The sequence below is a fragment of the Somniosus microcephalus genome, chromosome 34 (genome assembly GCF_052327205.1).
Source record: "Somniosus microcephalus isolate GS21.2 chromosome 34, FLI_Smic_1.0, whole genome shotgun sequence".
NCBI classification, from domain to species: domain Eukaryota; kingdom Metazoa; phylum Chordata; class Chondrichthyes; order Squaliformes; family Somniosidae; genus Somniosus; species Somniosus microcephalus.
The window spans coordinates 19,605,816-19,627,652 of record NC_141020.1 but is presented as its reverse complement, the minus strand read 5'-3'; the positions used below and the strand labels follow the sequence as shown (position 1 = coordinate 19,627,652).

Here is a 21,837-nt window from a genome sequence, read left to right as displayed (position 1 = left end):
ACTGCGAACCCACTGCCCACCCACCACTGCCAACCCATTTGACACCCACCACTGCCAACCCACCACCGCCAACCCACTGCCCACTCACCACTGCCCACCCACCACCACCCCACTGCCCACTCACCACTGCCCACCCACCACTGCCAACCCACTGCCCACCCACCACTGCCAACCCATTTGACACCCACCACTGCCAACCCACCACTGCCAACTGCCCACCCACCACTGCCAACCCACTGCCCACTCACCACTGCCCACTCACCACTGCCCACTCACCACTGCCCACCCACCACCGCCAACCCACTGCCCACTCACCACTGCCCACCCACCACTGCCAACCCACTGCCCACTCACCACTGCCAACCCACTGCCCACTCACCACTGCCAACCCACTGCCCACTCACCACCGCCAACCCAATGCCCACCCACCACTGCCAACCGGCAAAGCATGACCGTCAACTGCCGCGCGAGGCCTATGCCCCCCCAGCACAAGTGCGCTCCCCGCCCACCCCCGCCAACTCCCCCAACCAATCCGCGCTCGGCCTTCTCCGACCGGCCCCGCTGTTTGGCCAATGGGTAGCGGCGGGGGGCGGGGCCGGGCAGGCGCGGCGGCTGGGGCCGTTAGTTTGGGCCGAGCGGCGGACAGAGAGAGAGCGCGCGGCGGGCGCGTCCGAAACATCAAACCATGGCTGAGGGCGGAGACGGCGAGGAGGAGATCCTGTTCCTCCGAACAGTAAGTGCAGCTATCAGGGAATAATTTAATGCCGCATCTCTGCTGTGAATATCAGCGACGGTGTGTCAGTGAAGGGAAATGTAATTCTGATTTAGAGATTTATATGAGTGTCATTAGGTGCAAAATTGTCGGTGTCATTGGGAGAAGGAATGCTTTAATATCACTTAAATTTTTAACATTTATTTTGCAAGGGTGCATTCTTGAAAATTGCCACTCATTATTCTCTGAGAATTATTATTGGACTTTATAGTGACTCAGAATCTGAAGGAACGAAATGCTGCAAGATGCTGGCTCTTTTTCTCTGACTCATACATAATGCTATATATATAATATTTGCCATTTGAAATGAATCTTGTATATTTTTTAAAAAAAAGCAGAGCTGGAATGACAACCACCCAGAATTATTATTCTTAAGACAAAACAGAACTGAATCCTCTCGAATACTTACCATGCAGTCTGTCTGCTTGTGTGTGGGGTTTGTTATTGGCTTAATTCCAACAACTCTGTATTTTCATTTATTTGCAGAAGGGTCTGCATCTGATCAAACAACAGGTGTTACAGAGTTAATGTGAATTTTGCTTTACTGTAGATGCATGTACATTTGGGTCGTATTTCCCTGACTGAAATAGCTGGCAAAACTTGGTGTTTTCTCAAAACTAAGGCAGTTAAATATTTTTTGAGTTGTCAGCTGTAGGTTAACAAATTATTAAAATATGACTTGGGCTGTAACGAGAGATGTTTAATCAACATCGTGGTTGACAACTGTGGCTATCCAAAAAATGGATCGCAGTCCTGTATGCGAGACACGATTCTTGAAAAGTGCGATATGTTCATTCTTTGTAACTGTACAGAAACGAGTGTTTAAAATATTACAGTAGTGTGAAACGCAAAAAAAAAGCTATCTGTAACTATCCAAAGCTTATAGTTTTAGGGGACTTAAAACATATAGATTTGCTCCAGATTATGTTTTCTGTGTTAAATTATATCTGGGAAGTTCAGAAATTTCTGTCTGATGTGCACTTGTATACTGCAAATACATGCTTTTAAATTAACTGTTTCAAGTTGCAAGACTGCCTGTGCTGAGAATGCACATTCTGTGTTATATATAGTTGGTGTAATAAATCTGCCTCGGGAGTTTTGCTGCCTGCTTTCTCTGCTCCCCTGTCAGCGAGAAGTAGAGCCTTGATGCTGCTGCCCGCATTCTTATGTCATTTTTATTCTATGATTTATGACTTGCATACTAAATTCTCATACGGTTAAAAAAGGAAATTAGATCCGAGGCCATTAGAGGACCTCTCTCATTAGGGATGCTAATATCCCTTTTTAAAATTTTCATCCGTTTTTCCTCCCCTGGTCTCTCGAAGGCATTCACTCCTTGTTGGGTACATTTCCACGGGCAGCTTCTCGCCTCGCCCAAGCAGTCACTCTTCATGTGCAAGTCTTGACGGCGAGTGTCGGCAGGCTGTCCGACTTCAGGGACGAGGCGGTGTCACAAATGGCCTGGTTTCTGCCCTCACCTGACATTCACATCTATGTAATTCAAACAGGGGTTGCTGAACACCATTTAGGAGCAGGATCCCTAGTCGATTTTTCTCATCGCTAACGAAGGCATCAGAGCCAATTGTGACATCCCCACTGCTGCTCCAACTCTGACCAGCAAACTCAGTACAAACCAGGTCTCGAGCTGGATAAACTTGATGAGCCATTGGAAAATCAGAAACTACAATTTGCCTAAATGCCATAATTGTGTAAAAGCCCAGGACAAAACTACATTTTTTATTCCTTGGATTGATATTCCTCATAAACCGTGATAATTATAAGAAATTGTATTACAAAATACAGAAGAAAGGACATAACAGACTCGCTCTCTTTGTTCTTGAAGGAGGTTAAATTTATAGTTAATGTATTGTTATTTGGCAGAAGGTTCTTAAAAAATCAAGGTGAATATTTTTGACTTTGTCACATTTCACTGAGATTAGAATTCAGTAAAAGATTACCCACTTGCTAGAAGAACTGAATAGGACACAAACATGACAATTTTTAGCAACAGAAAAAAGCCATTATGTTTGAACAAACATATCCCATTTCCATAAATCATAGATGTCCTTTATTTTGAAGGCTTTTTTTCTAAGTACTAGATTGAAATAAAATAATGTTCTAATTCTCCAAAACCTTCAGGACTCAAGATTATCCTTCAGGATTATGTCTATTAATAAGAATAATCTTATTAGGAGAAAGTGTCAGCTTGGCTTGGTGGTACCACTCTCGCCTCTAAATCAGAAGGTGGCGCTTTAAAGCTTCACTCCAGAACTTGAGTGCATAATCTAGGCTAGCACTAAGTGCAGTACTGAGCAAGTGCTGCATTGTTGGAGGACCCACCTTTCAGATGAGATGTTAAACCATCAGTCTGCTCAGATGATTACAAAATACCTCTCGTCTTTTTTTTGACGAGCAGGGAGTTCTCCCAATATCCTGGCCATGATTTATCCCTCAACTGACGCCACTGTTACATAAGAACCTAAGAAATAGGAGCAGGAGTAGGCCAATCGGCCCCTCGAGCCTGCTCCGCCATTCAATAAGATCATGGCTGATCTGATCCTAACCGCCAATCCACTATCACAGAACCATCTCCTGAATCTAACAGAATTAGACACACGAAATAGGAGCAGGATCAGGCTACACGGCCCCTGGGCCCACTCCGCTACCCACAGGGCCATGACCGATCCAAACCTAGACTCATGTCCAAATTCCTGCCCGCTCCCCGTAACCCTTAATTCCCTTTACTTCTAGGAAACTGTCTATTTCTGTTTTAAATTTATGTAATGATGTAGCTTCTACAGCTTTTTGGGGCAGCATATTCCATGGACCTACCACCCTCTGAGTGAAGTAGTTCCTCCTCATCTCAGTTTTGAAAGAGCAGCCCCTTATTCTAAGACTATGCCCCCTAGTTCTAGTTTCACCCATCATCGGGAACATCTTCCCCGCATCCACCCGATCCAACCCCTTCACAATCTTATATGTTTCAATAAGACCGCCTCTCATTCTTCTGAACTCCAATGAGTAGAGTCCCAATCTACTCAACCTCTCCTCATATGTCCATCCCCCTCATCCCCGGGATTAACCGAGTGAACCTTCTTTGTACTGACTCGAGAGCAAGTATGTCCTTTCTTAAGTATGGACACCAAAACTGTACGCAGTATTCCAGGTGCGGCCTCACCAATACCTTGTACAACTGAAGCAATACCTCCCTATTTTTATATTCTATCCCCCTAGCAATGAAAGCCAACATTCCATTGGCCTTCTTAATCACTTGCTGCACCTGCATACTAACCTTTTGAGTTTCGTGCACCAGGACCCCCAGATCCCTTTGTACTTCAGTACTTTCCAGTTTCTTGCCATTTAAGATAATAACTTGCTCTACGATTTTTCCTGCCAAAGTGCATAACCTCACACTTTCCAGTATTGTATTCCATCTGCCAAATCTCTGCCCACTTACTTAGCCTGTCGATGTCCCCTTGCAGGTTTTTTATGTCCTCCTCACTCACTACTTTCCCCCCCAACTTAGTATCATCTGCAAACTTTGATATGCTACACTCGGTCCCCTCCTCCAAATCGTTAATATAGATTGTAAAGAGTTGGGGACCCAGCACTGACCCCTGCGGAACACCACTAGTTACTGATTGCCAGCCTGAGAATGAACCATTTATCCCAACTCTCTGCCTTCTGTTAGATAGCCAATCCTCTATCCATGCCAGAATATTACCCCCAATCCCGTGATTTTTTGTCTGTTATGTCTGACATTGGTGATAGGTACTCGATTGCCTTGGCCTGAGCACATGGAGTACCTATCCCACTCCAGTCAAACGTGGATGCCATTCACAGCATCCCAGAACCCAGCTCTGCAGCACAGGTTGCCTCCTTCCTTGGCATGACTGGGTACTACCTGAAGTTTTTGCCCCAGTACTCAGCCACCACAGCCCCACTGCGCCAGCTCCTGCGAAAGGATGAGCCCTGGGTGTGGTCACAAGCCTGTACGGAAGCTGTTCGCCTCCTCAAATCGCAGCTCACGTCGCCTCCAGTGTTGGCTCACTTTGATGTCGCCAGCCCCACCCTCGTCACCTGCGACGCGTCCGCTGCAGCTGTGGGGGCGGTGTTATTGCAGATACAGAATGGAGTGGAGAAACCAATCGTCTTTGCCTCCCGAGCCCTTAGCCCCACTGAACAGAAGTACTCAGTAGGCGAGCGTGAGGCGCTGGCGTGCGTCTGGGCATGTGAGCGGTGGCACCTGTACACGTATGGCCGTGCCTTCACCCTGCGAACCGATCACCAGGCTCTCTCTGCCCTGCTGTTGACATCCGGCACGGGCCACAGACCACTGCGTCTACACCGCTGGTCTGACCGCCTCCGCCAATACAATTTCAGTCTCCGGTTCACACCAGGACGTGACAACCGCCAACAGAGATTAGCTGGTCATTCATCCTATTGTGGTTTGTGGGACCTTACTGTGTGCAAATTAGCCACTACATGAGCCTACATAACAACAGTGTCTACACTTCAAAAATAATTCATTAGTTGTAATTTTTTGGGGGGATAACCTTAGGACACGAAAGATTCTATATAATGCAAGATCTTTTTTATATGTCAACTCATTACTAAGTTGTCAAAAACATAAGGTTTAGCTTCACCAACACAATAGAGATTAACCTCTTTACAGTGAATATTTAATGGTCCTGGAGCAGTGTAACAACCTCATGCATGGAGAATTCAATTTCCGGGTTGAACAAGCAATCTCGACCGAATTATTACCATTGGTTTAAAATTGGAGTTGGGCTAGTTAGCATAGCTTTTGTCAGCTTGCTAGGTAAGCAAAACCGCTTACGGTGTGATGAGAACGTTTATGCGAGACATTTCTGTGACAACAAAAATGTATCGGCTAGACCTAGGTGCTGTCTTTCGTCTGAGAGGTGTTTAACCTCGGTAGTGGGGAAGCTTTTAGAAACAATAATCAGGGACAAAATTAACAGTCACTTGGACAAGTGAGGATTAATTAAGCAAAGCCAGCACGGATTTGTTAAAGGCAAATCCTGTTTAACCAACTTGATCGGGTTTTTTGATGTGGTAACAGAGGCAAAGGGCAAAGTGGTTGACGTGGTGTGCATGGATTTCCAAAAGGCGTTCAACAAAATGCTATGTAATAGGCTTGCTAGCAAAGTTGAAGCCCATGGAATAAAAGGGACAGTGGCAGTATGGATACGAAATTGGCTAAGTGACAGGAAACAGAGTAGTGGTGAATGGTTGTTTTTCGGACTGGAGGAAGGTATACAGTGGTGTTCCCCAGGGGTCGGTTCTAGGACCACTGCTTTTCTTGATGTATGTTAATGACTTGGATGTGGGTGTACAGGGCACAATTTCAAAATTTGCAGATGACACAAAACTTGGAAGCATAGTGAACATTGAGGAGGATAGTGATAGACTTCGAGAGGACATAGCCAGGCTGGTGGAATGGGCGGACACATGGCAGATGAAATTTAACGCAAAAAAGTGCGAAGTGATACATTTTGGTAGGAAAAATGAGAAGAGGAAATATAAACTAAAGGGTACAATCCCAAAGGGGGTGCATGAACAGAGAGACCTGGGGGTATATGTGCACAAATTGTTGAAGGTGACAGGGCAGGTTAAGAAAGCAGTTAAAAAAGCATACAAGGATCCTGGGCTTCATGAATAGAGGTACAGAGTACAAAAGCCTGGAAATGATGATTAACCTAACTGGTTCGGCCTCAACTGGAGTATTGTGTCCACACCGCAGTTTATGAAGGATGTGAAGGCCTTAGAGAGGGTGCAGAAAAGATTTACGAGAATGATTCCAGGGATGAGGGACTTCAGTTACGTGGATAGATTAGAGAAGCTGGGGTTGTTCTCCTTGGAGAAGAGAAGATTTGATAGAGGTGCTCAAAATCATGAGGGGTCTAGACAGAGTAGATAGAGAGAAACTGTTCCCATTGGCGGAAGGGTCGAGAACCAGAGGACACAGATTTAAGGTGATTGGCAAAAGAACCAAAGGCGACGTAAGAAAAAGCTTTTTTACGCAGCAAGTGGTTAGGATCTGGAATTCACTGCCTGAAAGGGTGGTGGAGGCAGACTTAATCATGGCTTTCATAGGGAGTTGGATAAGTACCTGGGGAAAAAAAAATTGCAGGGCTACGGGGAAAAGGGCGGGGGAGTGGGACTAGCTGAGGTGCTCTTGCAAGGAGCCGGCACGGGCTCGACGGGCCGCATGGCCTTCTTCTGTGCTGTAACCATTCTATGATTCTAAACCGAGGCCCTGTCTGGCCATGGCAACATTTTGAAGAAGAGCAGGGGAGTTCTCTCCGGTGTCCTGGCCAATATTTATCCCTCAGTCAACATCACTAAAACAGATTTTCTGGCTAGTATCTCATTGCTGTTTGTGGGAGCTTGCTGTGCGCAAATTGGCTGCCATGTTCCTACATTACAACAGTGACTACACTTCAGAAATACTTAATTGGCTGTAAAGCGCTTTGGCCATCTTGAGGTCGTGAATGATGCTATATAAATGCAAGTCTTTTTTTCCTTAAATTACCATGTTGCATCACTAATACTAGTAACTAAGGCAATAGTACTTGAACTAGGTTGCAGTATTTATGGCAGCGATTTCGCCTACCGAGGCCGGTCCGGTGCAGCCGGGGCTGGTGGCGGGGTGTGATCCTGCTGCTGGCTCCAGCCCGCTCGGTAGAGTGATCTTGCATCGATTGGGCTTGTTAAGCCCGCCCAGCGCGTTTCCTGGCCTATTTAAGGAATCGGGTCTGATGACATAATTTGATGATGCGTCATCAGCCAGTTTCCTTAAAGGGACCATGCGCAAACTGATTTTGACAGTTGCGCTGTCAGTGTTCTACAGCATTGAGGTGCTACAAACACTGCACAGAGGTGCACGGCTGCACCCAGTCTCTCCCATGACTCCCTCCATATGCTTATGGAGGGAGTTACAGCACGCAGGGAGGTTGTCTTCCCTTCCAATGGGCGGAAGACACCTCCCCAGGAGATCAATGCAGCCTGGTTGAACATTGCACAGGAGGGCACAAGTAGGGATGTCATCAGGAGAACCAGACTGCAGTGGCACAAACCTTTTCAGTGATCTCAGTAGACCATGAAAAGTTACTGCAAAGCCACACTCAACCTCATCCTGCTGTTCCACTCGTCACTCTGCCTCCCCTACTTCACACTTACACATCCTTACTCACACCAACTTACCTTGCACCTCCACACATCCCTCTCTATGTACATTATCACCTCTCCATCTCACTAGCCACCTCTCACACTCACCCTCATCCTAGTCCAATCATACCAACTAACAACACACAAGGGTAGGCACTTGGGTGTTTTAGCCAATGTCCATGTGAAGTTTCTGTTAATGTGCTGTCAAACATTGAAACCTTTATTTTCAACACTTTGCGTTCTTGGACAGATTTGCGTGCACCTTTGGAAGTGGCTTGGTGTGTTGTAGTGAATGGTAAGACATAATGGTACCCCCTGCAATAGCATTGAGTGTGAAAGGAATGACTTAGGCATTGTAGGGATGCTTTATAGTGTTGGTGTGGGATGGCGCCAACCTGTCGCATCATGTGGCAGCTAGGGTGTACAGTGTCAAGTGAAGTAAATCTGGCTATGCTGAGGCCATCCCTGGCGTCCCGGGCAACAATGTGGTTGGGTGATTGGGCAGATGCATGGCAGATGCAGTATAATGTGGATAAATGCGAGATTATCCACTTTGGTGGCAAAAACAGGAAGACAGATTATTATCTGAATGGCAATAGATTGGGAGAAGGGGAAGTGCAACGAGACCTGGGCGTCCTTGTGCACCAGTCGCTGAAAGTAAGCATGCAGGTGCAGCAGGCGGTTAAGAAGGCAAGTGGTATGTTGGCCTTCGTAGCGAGAGGGTTTGAGTACAGGAACAAGGATGTCTTGCTGCAGTTGTACAGGGCCTTGGTGAGACCACATCTTGAGTATTGTGTGCAGTTTTGGTCACCTTATCTGAGGAAGGATGTTCTTGCCATGGAGGGAGTGCAGCGAAGATTCACCAGGCTGATACCTGGGATGGCAGGAATGACATATGAGGAGAGATTGGGTCAATTGGGCTTGTACTCGCTGGAGTTTAGAAGAATGAGAGGGGATCTCATCGAAACTTATAAAATTCTAACAGGACTAGACAGGCTAGATGCTGGAAGGATGTTCCCGATGGCGGGGGAGTCCAGAACCAGGGGTCACAGTCTAAGGATAAGGGGTAAGCCATTTAGGACAGAGCTGAGGAGGAATTTCTTCACCCAGAGAGTGGTGAACCTGTGGCATTCTCTACCACAGAGGCAGTTGAGGCCAATTCATTAAATATATGCAAGAAGGAATTAGATATATTTCTTAAGGCTAAAGGGATATGGAGAGAAGGCAGGGACAGGGTACTGAATTTGGATGATCAGCCATGATCTGATTAAATGGCGGAACAGGGCCGAATGGCCTACTCCTGCTCCTATCTTCTATGTTTCTATGTGCTGATGCCCTGTGTAGCATCAGTTGATTGTGGAGAAGGTTTATGATGTTGGTGCTGCTGGTGTTGGGGCTGATCGTGGTGGGATTTTGAGGACTAAGGTGAGATAGTTTCAAGGGCACCAACGCTGATGGAATAGATGGCAGGTGAAGTTGAGATGATAGAAGCAAATCTGTCAGTGGTCGGAGAGATTATTCCAATGAGGTGGCACTGGATCAGAGAGTTAGCTCTGAACACTTACAAGCTGCATGAAGCTCAATCTGTCTTCAAATGCAGTAAGCAACAGCTTCTGAGCTTGCAGCTGTCAAGTAATCGGAAAATTCAATGCTGAATCCACTCATGTCCTGCTGAGCTGCCGTGATCCCCGAGCAGCGTATAACCCATGGGAGAACATGTAAAATTGAAAGGTAAGCTTAAAATAGTATTTAAGTGCCTCTTTGCAATCTCTTAATGATCTAAATTGCCTCCACTGCCGCTTGGTGTCGGGTCTGTTCAGCGCTGACAGACCCGACGTCTGAGAGACTAGCGTGGAGGCAGGTTGATAGTGGTTTCCCTACCCGCTGACCCCCCCGAAAAAAATCCCCCCATGTCTGTCCTGAGTGGTAAGCTCAATTGCTAACTCAAAATATTCTCACGCTTTCCATGACCATTGGAACCAGAGATATTTTATGGAGGAAAAATTGAAATGAATAATTTTTTAAAAAGAAGCGTAACTTTTTTTTTACAAACCGTGACATGTGACATTTTTCACCCACAACATTTCAAGCATTGAATATATAGATTCTGCTGTTGGATCTTCACTGCCCTAATGAGGAAAGCCTTAACAGTTCTGTTCAAATGCATTTATTCTGTTGAGCACTACTGCCAATTGAAGATTTACCTTTCCATCTCCTGGGAATTCACATTTCTGAATCCAGGCTGAAGCTGTCTTCTCACCTTTAGTGACCAGGCTCTGTTACATCATTGTGATGTCACCCCTCCTCCATGGCAAGTTAAATGTTCTTAACCCCAGAACACATTGGGCAGAGATCCTGCTAGCTGCGTTTTTTTTTAGCGCCTGAAATTGACCACACCAGCGCAAAAGATCGAGGAATGTCGAGCACAAATTCCGTGCAACATAAATCGTGTTTCCGCAATTTTCTGCGCTAGTTTTTTAAAAATCGCGCTAGAAGCCGGCCTCGCCCACAGAAGTGGCCTCTCCCCCAAATCGAATTAATCACCATTGCGAGTTGCTGCTAATCGCGCCCGTTTGCCGGCCTTCGAGGAGGCTCTTAAAATTATATTTTTTCAGGCGCGTGGACACTAATAGGCATGTTTTAAAAGCTCTTAAATTTTTTTTTGAATTTACTAAGAAACTGACTACTGTACACCAATGTAACTAGTAAATAGTTCTGTATCATTTTTTAAAGTAATTGTCAGTTATTTAAGATCGAGTTACTCACAGGCGGTGGACTAGGCACTAACATAGAAACATAGAAGATAGGAGCAGGAGTAGGCCATTCGGCCCCTCGAGCCTGCTCCGCCATTCAATGAGATCATGGCTGATCATCCAAACTCAGTACCCTGTCCCTGCCTTCTCCCCATATCCCTTGATCCCTTTAGCCTTAAGTAATATATCCAACTCCTTCTTGAATATATTTAATGAATTGGCCTCCACTACCTTCTGTGGTAGAGAATTCCACAGGTTCACCACTCTCTGGGTGAAGAAATTCCTCATTTCTGTCCTAAATGGCTTACCCCTTATCCTTAGACTGTGACCCCTGGTTCTGGACTCACTAATTAAAAATGCTTATTTTTTGTGATAATGCCATTTTCAGATGTATCAATAAAACTGCACAAGTTTACGTCAAGGAATGTTTTTTATTGCAAACTTTTTTTTAAATTACTTTCTTAAACGCTGCCCAATTGCACTGCTTCATGGAAGGTTTTACCTTCAGTGATATACAAATGTGTGTTGAGTGGAAACTTGTGCAAAAAATCCACTTTTTAAAACTAGTGCAATTTTGTGCAAAATTTGCGCCCGGATCACTGATGGCGCCCAAAGCGGAAACTCAGCCATGATCGCATTGAATGGCGGAGCAGGCTCGAGGGGCCGAATGGCCTACTCCTGCCCCTATCTTCTATGTTTCTTGGCCATTGTGTCAACACCATCCTACATGTACATTACAAATAGAATACTTTGCAAAACATTTATTCCAGTCATGAGGGTAACACTGAATAAAAATGTACCCATATTTTTCCATCTAATAATTTTTATTGAAGACTATCTGGAAGGCTGTTTTTAATTTTTATAAACATCTTAGCTGAAGTATTAGCTCTGTAAAGAAAGTGATTAAAATATTTGTGACTTTTGTGGTGCTAAAATAGAAGGTTTGCAGATTTTAATCCAACGCATTTTCTTTTTATATTTCGGGGTTATTTACGCTACCCTGTCAATCACAATACACAAACAGCACTTCACATTTGGGAAGCATCCGATCATCAGATCCAACATGCATTAAACACAAAAAAAACTGAACATGTCATGTAGTTAAAATGGGAATCGGAAGTAGCGAGAGGCCAGGAAAGAGAGTGGGAAGAGGAAGGCTGGATGATATGTGAACGGAAATATATATGGTTCGCCACTCTTGTCTCCGTGCTCTGTGGAATTCTGAATTCACTGTAACGAGCTTGCATTGTAAAATGATTATTTCATTTACATTTCCTGATTCTGTGTATTCTTCAGTCAGGCTTGAAAAATGATTGCTTGAAATGGTGGTCTGTGATGTGCTGACAGGAAGCCGACTTTGCTGAAGCAAGGCTGTCTGTTTTTCCTACCTTGCTGTGAGATCGTGTCCTCAGTTACTTTGCCTGTTGAAAATGAAGAAAAAATTAATTAGAGATGCTTAATCATGAAAGTTGATATTCAAGTCCTTAGATAATTCAACAAAAGATTTCTTAAATTAATTTTCCTTTGGGATTAATAGGAAACCTATAATTTTATTAAGAAAATTGAAACAAGTCAGAGGGTTTAGATTTTTTTCCACAGACGTGGATAATCAAATGCTTCAGACTGAACTGTGCTAGGCCTCCGTGCAAAGAAGTGCAAGTAATGGGAACAGCTCATCCCAGTCTCACTGGAAGAGAGTTCAGAATAGTGGCACCTGTGGGGGTTTGGGAGAATATTGTAGACAATGCACAAGTATAGCTAAAGGTGTGTGAGGTTTAGTCAATTTCACCTATAGTTAAATTGTTTTGGTGAATAGAAAAGGCCAGTTTCAAGGCACAACATTATTATTTAGTTTAGTAACCATCCTCTTTCAAAAGAATAAACTTGCCCCATGATGATGAGGCTGCAATCTTCATTTACAAGGCTTGTGAGCAATTATTGATGTCTTTTTAGAAATGTATTATTTTGGACATTGTTCAGGCATCTTAAAATAAATCTATCCAGCTTTGTAATATTAAACATGGTCACAGTAGTACAAGATTTTCTGGTCACCGGAAGACATGGACAAATCTCACCACCCCCCCCCCCCCTTTTTGTCGGACCACCAAGGAATGTGAATGCATGTAAGACAGAACTAGACTGTTACGGAAATAAAAACAGAAAATGCTGGAGAAACTCGGCAGGTCAGGCAGCATCTGTGAAGAGAGAAACCGAGTTAACGTTTCAGTTCGATGACCTTTCGTCAGAACTGGAAAAAAGCAGGAACTGGAACAGATTTTTAAGCAAGTGAAGGGGCTGGGAAAGGGGGTGGGGATGAAAGGACAAAAGGGAAGGTCTGTGATAGGATAGACTGTTACGGAATTGGACACAGAGCGATGACCTAGATTACCAGAACCAGCAGAGAATGTGTGTACATACCTGTCCACGGGGGATGGGAAAGGGAAGGGGAGAACCCCCATCTCCCAGCAAAATAAATGGGGAAAAGGTATGGCTTTATATGAAGAGAATGCTTGTAATTATACATGGAAACCAGATAAGTGAGGACAGCCAAACCATAGATTCAAGGACTGCTTAACTTTCAGATATGACATTTTTGTTTGGGTAAATATTTCTAATGTCACAGAATAATAACTTGCATCTACAGAGCACCTTTAACATAGAAGAAACATCCCAGTGTGCTTAAATATTTTATTTTCATTAATTGAGAGCTTCAACTTTCACGTGTCAATGCAGGATGAGGCCCTGTGGTGAGAACTCAAATTGCAGAGCCCCCTGATGAGGCAAACAATCACAAGTGATTAGCTGTATCTTCTTTCATTCAGGCAAACCATATTAAGTGTTTCTGTCATCTATGTGCATTTGGCAAATAACACTTTTTATGGTGCCTGCCTATGCAGTCTGTTTCCATTGGACAGTAAACAAATTGCTCACCAGCTGGCCAGGTATCAAAATTATATCGAGAAATCTAACAATACAAAAAGCTTTGCTGATTAGAAACCAGACCGTTCCATGATGTGTTGCAGCTTCATTTGCAGTTTGGCTGAGAGTCAGCAAAACTGACCCATAAGTTGTTGTCAAGGAGAGTCAAGCTTGCGATTGTAAATCAGATCATTTTAATTGGAACTCAACAACATTCTGCTACGAGTTACTATGCCTCACCAACCAGGTTATTTAAAAGAAGCTGAGGTGTTGTCATCGTATTTTTGTTGTTGATGTACAGATGTAATTAAAACATTAAAAAAAAAATGACCTGCCAGCTCTGGTATAGTCACAGGTGTGTGCAGGGTCAAGGATACTCCAGTTTTCTAAATTAGTGATCTTGGATTGTTGAATCCAAGTAAGCAAGTACGGAAGCTGTTGAGATGCTTAATTACAGTTGCTACATTTTTACTATGATTGTAACATGCAGAGGGTTTCTTCTGATCTGATAACTGCAATTTTTTCTCTCAATTATTTACACGAAATATGTAGTGACCTGTGTCAGAATACCTAAATTAGAATTAAGTTCATAACAGTAGCACTATGTCCTTATTGCTTTCCATGGAATTGGTAACTTAAGAAATTTGATGGTGACCTACATTTTTCTGCTGTTATATATTCATACTATTTTGTTTCTTTGTGCCAAACATTCGGGGGAAGGTCTGGTTCTGAGTTATAAGCCAACCAGTCTGTGGAAAAGATTCCTAAGATTTTATATAATCCAGAAGTTTGGGTTAAATTTACTAATGAAAATAATGTTCCCATTTTCTGCCTCCCAATATTGGAACTGCTACAGTTTCATTGGGATTTATATGTGCCCTACTTCTAAATGTCTGGTGCCAAAAGGTGCAGTTTAAATTGGTGCTGATGATGTGAGTCCATCCACGTGGGATGAAGAAAGCAGCAGCTGTTCAGTGATTCCTGTACGACTCAGCAGTGGAAGGCCTTGAAGTATTTCAGGAATGTGATACTTGATCAGAATATGGCCCACTGCCATTTGTAACTCTTTCAGATACCAAAATCAGTGCACTTCAGTGTGACAACAGGCTGCGACATTATGTGGGTGTTTTTTCTAGCACCCATTTGGTTCTCAAAACTTTTCAGTATATTTGTGTAAACAGCTTAAAAATTGGCTAGACTTTGGCGAGTTTCTAATCGCCAGACGTTAGCCGAGTCCTAACGAGACGTCTGCTGGTGCTCTTAACCAGAATTCAGTAACAACTTGATTACTGTAAGTCTTTAAATGGTTTAGAAAAGTTCCAGTTTGTCCTTTTTTGTTTTTAATTTGACAATATTCCCACCTGCTGTGCCAAATGTAAAGACATTTGCATATTTTAGTTGATTCGTTTTATTTTGTGGGTTTAATGTATATTTTAAAAGTGTTTCAATCAAAAATGAAGTAATGCTGTCCCAACACTTGGTCCATATGTAGTCCAGATTTAACATAAAGGTGTAATTAAAGTAGGCAGCTTGCTACTTTAGTACAGCCTGGTAGCTAAAATGGTACAGTACTTCTGTTCGCATTTAATTGGACTTGATAATTAGAATGATTCGGAAAACCTGACAGACTGACTTGCTCTGGAATTATGTTTCTAAGCTGATGGCCGGGGAGAAATTTTGACCTTGAATCTTCTTGCCATTCTCAGTTACGTAAGGTTGTATGTTTGGCAAGGAAAATATTTGGGAGCATAATGTAAGAAAATAAATAAAACAGTTAAGATTCTGTTGAAAAATTTCGGGGAAAAATATCATTTCATTGTCACTGGCAGGATATCATCTTTTTAACTTGAATGCATAAATAAAAAGCAGGGACAAACTTTAGTTGACATTCATTGTAGGACTTGGGCGTCAGCTTTAGCTCAGTGGTAGCACTCTCTCAGTCAGATCATCGTGGATTCAAACGCTACTTCTGAATATATAGGTCGACACCTCGGTGTAGTACTGAAGGAGTGCTGCACTGTCGGAGGTGCTGTCTTTTGGGTGAGACGTTACACCGAGGCTGTATCTGTTCAGGTGGCCATAAAAGAGCTCCTGCTGCTATTTGAAGAAGAGCAGGGAGTGTCCTGACTAACAATTAACCCTCCGCTAACACCACTAAAACACAGGGTCTGGTCATTGATCTCATTGCTTGTAGGACCTTGCTGTGCACAAATTGGCTGCAATGTTTGCCTACATTACAAAAGTGACTACACTTCAAAAGTATTTTGCAGCTGTGTGCAGTTTTGGTCGCCTTATCTGAAGAAGGATGTTCTTGCCATGGAGGGAGTGCAGCGAAGATTCACCAGGCTGATACCTGGGATGGCAGGAATGACGTATGAGGAGAGACTGGGTCGATTGGGCTTATACTCGCTGGAGTTTAGAAAAATGAGAGGGGATCTCATTGAAACTTATAAAATTCTAACAGGACTAGACAGACTAGATGCAGGAAGGATGTTCCCGATGGCAGGGGAGTCCAGAACCAGGGGTCACAGTCTAAGGATAAGGGGTAAGCCATTTAGGACAGAGATGAGGAGGAATTTCTTCACCCAGAGAGTGGTGAACCTGTGGAATTCTCTACCACACAAGGCAGTTGAGGCCAATTCATTAAATATATTCAAGAAGGAGTTAGATATATTTCTTAAGGCTAAAGGGATATGGGGAGAAGGCAGGGACAGGGTACTGAGTTTGGATGATCAGCCATGATCGCATTGAATGGCGGAGCAGGCTCGAGGGGCCGAATGGCCTACTCCTGCTCCTATCTTCTATGTTTCTATGTTCAGCTCCTTGGGATGCCCTGAAAATGTGCAAGGCACGATATAAGTTTGTTCGTTCGTTCTTTAGTTTTAAAAATAAGGAACGAATAATTGAAACTTTAAGAAATTATGGAACTTTAGTTTTGAAGGTCGCAGCCTGAATTTTGCGGTTGGTTTCCAAATATTGCCTTTGAATTCCTGTTAGCCAATCGACTGTTCAATATCAGGAAAATCGGGCCAAGGTGTTTTTACCTAGACAAGATCAACAATGTTAAATTAAAAGTGATACAATAATTTCAGAATTAAAATTTTTTTTTTTTTTGCCACATTACATTTTATGCATAATAGGAACGAGCAGTTATAGTAATGAAGAAAAGATTGTATATTTTCACTGACCATGAACGGTTGAGGGAGAAATGTTAGAGGTTTAAAATTACGATTGTTTTTGAAAGGGAAAATATTTTCCCTCTGGTTGGCAGGTGATTAACAGAGCTGTCAGCTCAGGATCATCACAAGAAGAATGAAGGGGAAGTTAGAAGCGGCTTTCCCCCCCCCCCCCGCCACACTGGATTTTTAGAACATGGAATGCTTTAGCACAAGTGGGTATTGAGGAGGGATGATCACATAATTTAAAAAAGAATTTGATAAATATGATAAAATACTATAAAGCTGTGAGGAAATCTCATTAAGAGTTTACCGCTCCAGTTGAAGAGAGAGCTCTGTACAGGTAAGATGGACCGAATGGCGCCTCTGCTGTAAATTCTATCATTTTATAATCTAGATATGTAATTTCTAAAAAGATTTGACAGCTGTTCATACAAAAAGCATTTAACTTTTATTCAGCTATTCTGATGCCTTTTAAAGCAATGATGCAAAGAAATTATGACATTCTGGTCCACTGTGTGGCAGACTAACCAAATATCGATCTGTAAAATTCAGTGAAATGGTGCTGGATGAAGCAAAAGTGTGTTGAACGAAAAAAGAAAGACTTGTATTTATATAGCGCCTTTCATGTCCACTGGACATCTCAAAGTGCTTCACAGCCAATGAGAACACACTCTTGTGAACTGATTGCATTCCATGGTGATATTGCAGTATCAGTGGTGCCAGCTGTGCTTGGATCATATGATACTAATACTCAGAGTTTTGAAAATTCTGGGTGCAACATCAACAACAATATGGCTGGAATTTGACTGGCGGATCAGAGGCGGGTCAGCTGTCAAAATAGAAAAGATTGACAGCGGGTCAGGAACCCGCTGTCAGGCCGCCTCCACGCGAGTCTCCCAGGTGTCGGGTCTGTCAGTGCTGAACAGACCCGACACCAAGCGGCGGGTCAGGCAATTAAGCTCATTAAAAGCTATTTAAAAGGTTGTTAAACACAATTTTACAAGGTACTTTTTCACGAGGTTCATGTCAGGTAAGTAGATCGAGCGTTCAATGACTATCCATTCTTCTGAATAGTTGACAGCTGCAAATGTAATATAAAAGCTACCATTTCACAGCTGTTCACTTTCCAATCTCAGAAGCTGCAGATTTCAGGATTTGGAAGACACTTTTGATCTTTATGCGGGTTGGAAGTGTGTGGTGTAAACTCTCTATCCACTGTCACCTCCTTGGAATAACCTCTCTCCCCATTGACAGATTGCTTCTATCATCTCATCCTCACCTGCCATATATTGCATCAGAATGGGCACTATTTATACTTTCTCACCTTGGTCCTCAGAATCTGACCACGATCAGCTGCAACAGCAGCAGAACCAGGCACATCAGCAGCACCAACACAAAGAGCGCCAACCTTCTCCTCAAACACCTACAGGGCAGAGGGCATCAGCGCAGGGCTGCAGCACGCCAGAGACGTTGCCCCCAACACGGGGTTTACAGGCAGAGGATGCGCTTCCTCAACATGACTGAGCAGCAGGACCAAAGGAGGCTCAGGCTAGCGCGCCAGATTGTCGCAGACATTTGCACATTGCTTGAGCAAGACCTGCCGCCCAGAGGAATGGGTGGACACCCGTTACCAGTGGCTGTCAAAGTCACCACCATGCTCAACTTCTTCGCCTCAGGCTCCTTCCAGGGATCTGCAGCAGACATTTGCGGCATCTCCCAGTTGGCCACCCACAGATGCATCATGCAGGTCACCGATGCCCTCTTTGACAAGTCCCCCAATTATATCCACTTTGCCACTGATGAAGCTAGTGTTACTGAGCGGGCGTTGGCCTTTGCCACTGTGGCTGACTTCCCACGGGTGCAGGGCGTCATTGACTGCACATGTGGCCATCAGGGCACCACATTAGAACCCAGAAGTATTTGTCAACGGAAGGGCTTCCAATCCCTCAACGTGCAGCTGGTCTGCAACATCAGGAAGAGCATCATGAATGTGTGCGGCAAGTTCCCTGGCAGCTGCCATGACGCTTACATCCTGCGGCAGTCCACTATCCCTCGGCTCTTCACACTGCCAAACGGACTTGGAGTCTAGGGCTATCCCCTGAAGACGTGGCTCATGACACCTTTGAGGAGGCCAACAAATGAGGCTGAGGAACATTATAATCAAAGCCACATCTCCACCAGAAGTGCCATAGAGCATACAATGGGGTTGCTCAGAATGCACTTCAGATGCCTGGGCAGATCTGGAGGAGCCCTTCAGTACACACCAGCCAGGGTCTCGAGAATTGTCATTATCTGCTGTGCCTTGCACAACATAGCACTGCAGCGAGGAATAGCGCTGCACGAGGAACAAGGCGCAGAGCGCACAGCCTCTTCAGAGGAGGTGGAGGAGCATGAGGCTCAGGATGAGGAAGACCTAGAGGAGCCGGTTGTCCCAGTGCACGAGCACATTGCTGCCCGTGACGCCAGGGATGACCTAATCAATTCCAGATTCACCTAACTTTATGCAGCACAGACGTGTGGCTGCCACATGCAGGTTGGTATCATCCCACTTCAAGACCATAGAGCATCCCTACAATGACCAGTGCATTCTTTTCACTGTCACCACCATTGCTGGTCATAAAAGGAGCCCTGACTGTTCACTCTGCCACTTCCAATTGTAAGCACACGTTTGGCAACTAATTCAAACTTTCTGAAATAAATGGTTTATTACGACATTTTCGTAAAACACCCAAGTGACTACACTTATGAATATTTAGGTGGGATCTTCTTTTCTGAGTGCTTCTACGAGTTGCTACCCCTGTGGCTTCAGCAGAGGTGGAGGCAGCCTGCTCACTTCCCTGCTTCACCTGCTTAGACGCCTTTGGTGGTCATCCTCTGAATTTTTTGGAGCCTGTAAGGGCCCCACCAAAGTCTGCTCCTGCTGCAGGCTGTGCAGGGGCAGACTCTGCCATCACTGAGCGGGGAGGCATCTGGGGCTCTGACTTTGTGGCTGGCAAGGGGGTGGAAGTTTGAGCGCTTGTAGAGGAGCCCCCACTTCCATGTCCCCTCCCACCATCATCCCCCTAATGGGTCGTCCGCACTTTTCTGCTAGCAAGTAACTGGAGAGCACCTTGCTGCACATCAGTGGGGCCATGAGGACCCATGTTTATACTGACATTCCTCCTACAAAGGACGTCTGAGTCTCTGGTTTCTCTCCTCAATAGATGCCCATCTATCCTCCATAGAGGACCATCTATTCAGAAGTGTGACCATGTTCTCATGCGATTGCCGATTTATGTCCTCCATGGAGGTGGCCATCCTATCCATGGAGGAACCTATAGTTGCCAGTGTGTGTGCCATGGTGGTGCTCATATTTGAGATGGACTCCTCCATTCTCTGCACACTCACAGTCACTGTAGTTGCGAACTTGGCAGAGCCTCCTGCACTTGTTCCTGAAGCTCTAGGTTTGCCCTCTTCCTGGATGGCCCCTGAGGCTTGGTGTCTGCATACAGCTGAGCAGAGCTAGGAGACTCCTGCACCCTCCAACGAGGAGTCTCCACTGCTGTCCCTATCTCCACCATCTGCTGTTGCTCACCTGTGAGACACCAGGTGACAACACTATTCTATCTCGCGAGGGACCCACCGAGGGGTGCATATCTGTGCTGGTGCTGGGTGAGCTAATGTCTGGTGACGTTGCTCCCTCAGAGGCTGGAGGCTCCTCTGAGGGGTGCTCCTGGACTTCCTCCTGGACAGTGGGGGGGGCGGCGGGGGGCTCTTGATGGCCCTGTGGGAGAGTAAAGACATCAGTTAGATATATGATATGTCGATTGCAGACACACCCCATTATGCACATGTTGAGCATTCAATTTCTCTTGACATCAGACCCCATATGAGTCACTCATGAATGCCATTTAGATGTATGAAAAATAATTCTGTCACCAGGTTGTTCTAATGAGCCCCTCTCTCCGGCCCCCACTTCCGGCTGGTCCACCACGCCAGTTAATTCCATTGCGGCCTTCTCTGCATTGGTCAAAATTGACATGGATTGAGGGCCTCCTCCCGTGTTCTCCCTCTTATTGTGGGCTCTCTCTTCCCGCAATGAGGGAAAGAAGAGACGTTTGAGTGAGAGTGATGGAATGAGTGTAAAAAATGGATGGGATAGATGTTTAGAGGGAGACTGTGACGGAGTGGGATGCCGATACCAAGTTGCCTCCTTTTGTGTTGTTAGTTGGTGTCATTGCATTAGGATGAGGGTGAGTGTGAGGGGTGCATAGTAAGATGGGGATGTGATACTGTAGATAGAGAGAAAGGGATGGGTGAAGGTCCAAGGGATGTTGGGGTGAGTAAGGATGTGCAGGAGTAGGGTTGGCAATGCAGAGTGATGGAGATGTGATGACAGGCACAGCAGCCTGAAGGTAAGTGTGGCTACTCACTTTTCCTGATTGTATAAGATCATTAAACCTTTTGCGGCACTGCACCCAGGTCCGAACTAACACTGAGCTGGCCGTCACCTCCTCAGCAATCTGCAGCCACGCTGCCTTCGTCTGCTGGGGAGGTCTCTTCCTACCATCCGTAGGGAAGAGAACCTCCCTACATCCTCTGACTCCCTCCACAAGAAGGGAGTCATCACGGAACCTAGGAGCAGTCCTCTGCCTTTCTGCACTCATTCTTAACTGATTCAGATACCTGCAGCACTGAAGCCCTTGAAATGACAAGTGAGAGCAAGTTGCGCCATGGCTCCTTTAAATGTACCGGCAACAAACGCGTCATCCGCTGACGTCACCAGACCCGCACCTTAGAATTGGGCCGGGTAACGCGCAGGACGGGCCCAACGAAACCAGTTACTGGAAAATCTTTTCTCTCAGCGGGATCAACACAGCAGCGGGTTTGAATCCCGCCATCACACTCGCCCGCCATGAACCCGCACAAGTAGGTGAAATTGCGGCCTATGATTTCTGTTTAAAACCAGTGCCCTGAAGTTACGCTGTGAGATACTAGTGTGTGAGCACTTAAATGTGTTTGTCTTAAGTTTTTCCCCCAT

General features: G+C 44.9%; 1 protein-coding gene across 10 annotated transcripts in view; it reads left to right on the top strand.

The window, feature by feature from the left end:
- Positions 1 to 643: 643 nt before the first annotated feature.
- Positions 644 to 21,837, top strand: part of LOC147096861 (ryanodine receptor 1-like) — a 461,451-nt gene continuing 440,257 nt past the window's right edge. For all 10 annotated transcript variants that reach the window (XM_085973559.1, XM_085973551.1, XM_085973560.1 and 7 more), the window contains exon 1: positions 644 to 733. In XM_085973559.1, coding sequence (XP_085829685.1) covers positions 686 to 733 — 48 coding nt within the window. In that variant the 5' untranslated portion in view covers positions 644 to 685. The remainder of the gene's footprint in view (positions 734 to 21,837) is intronic.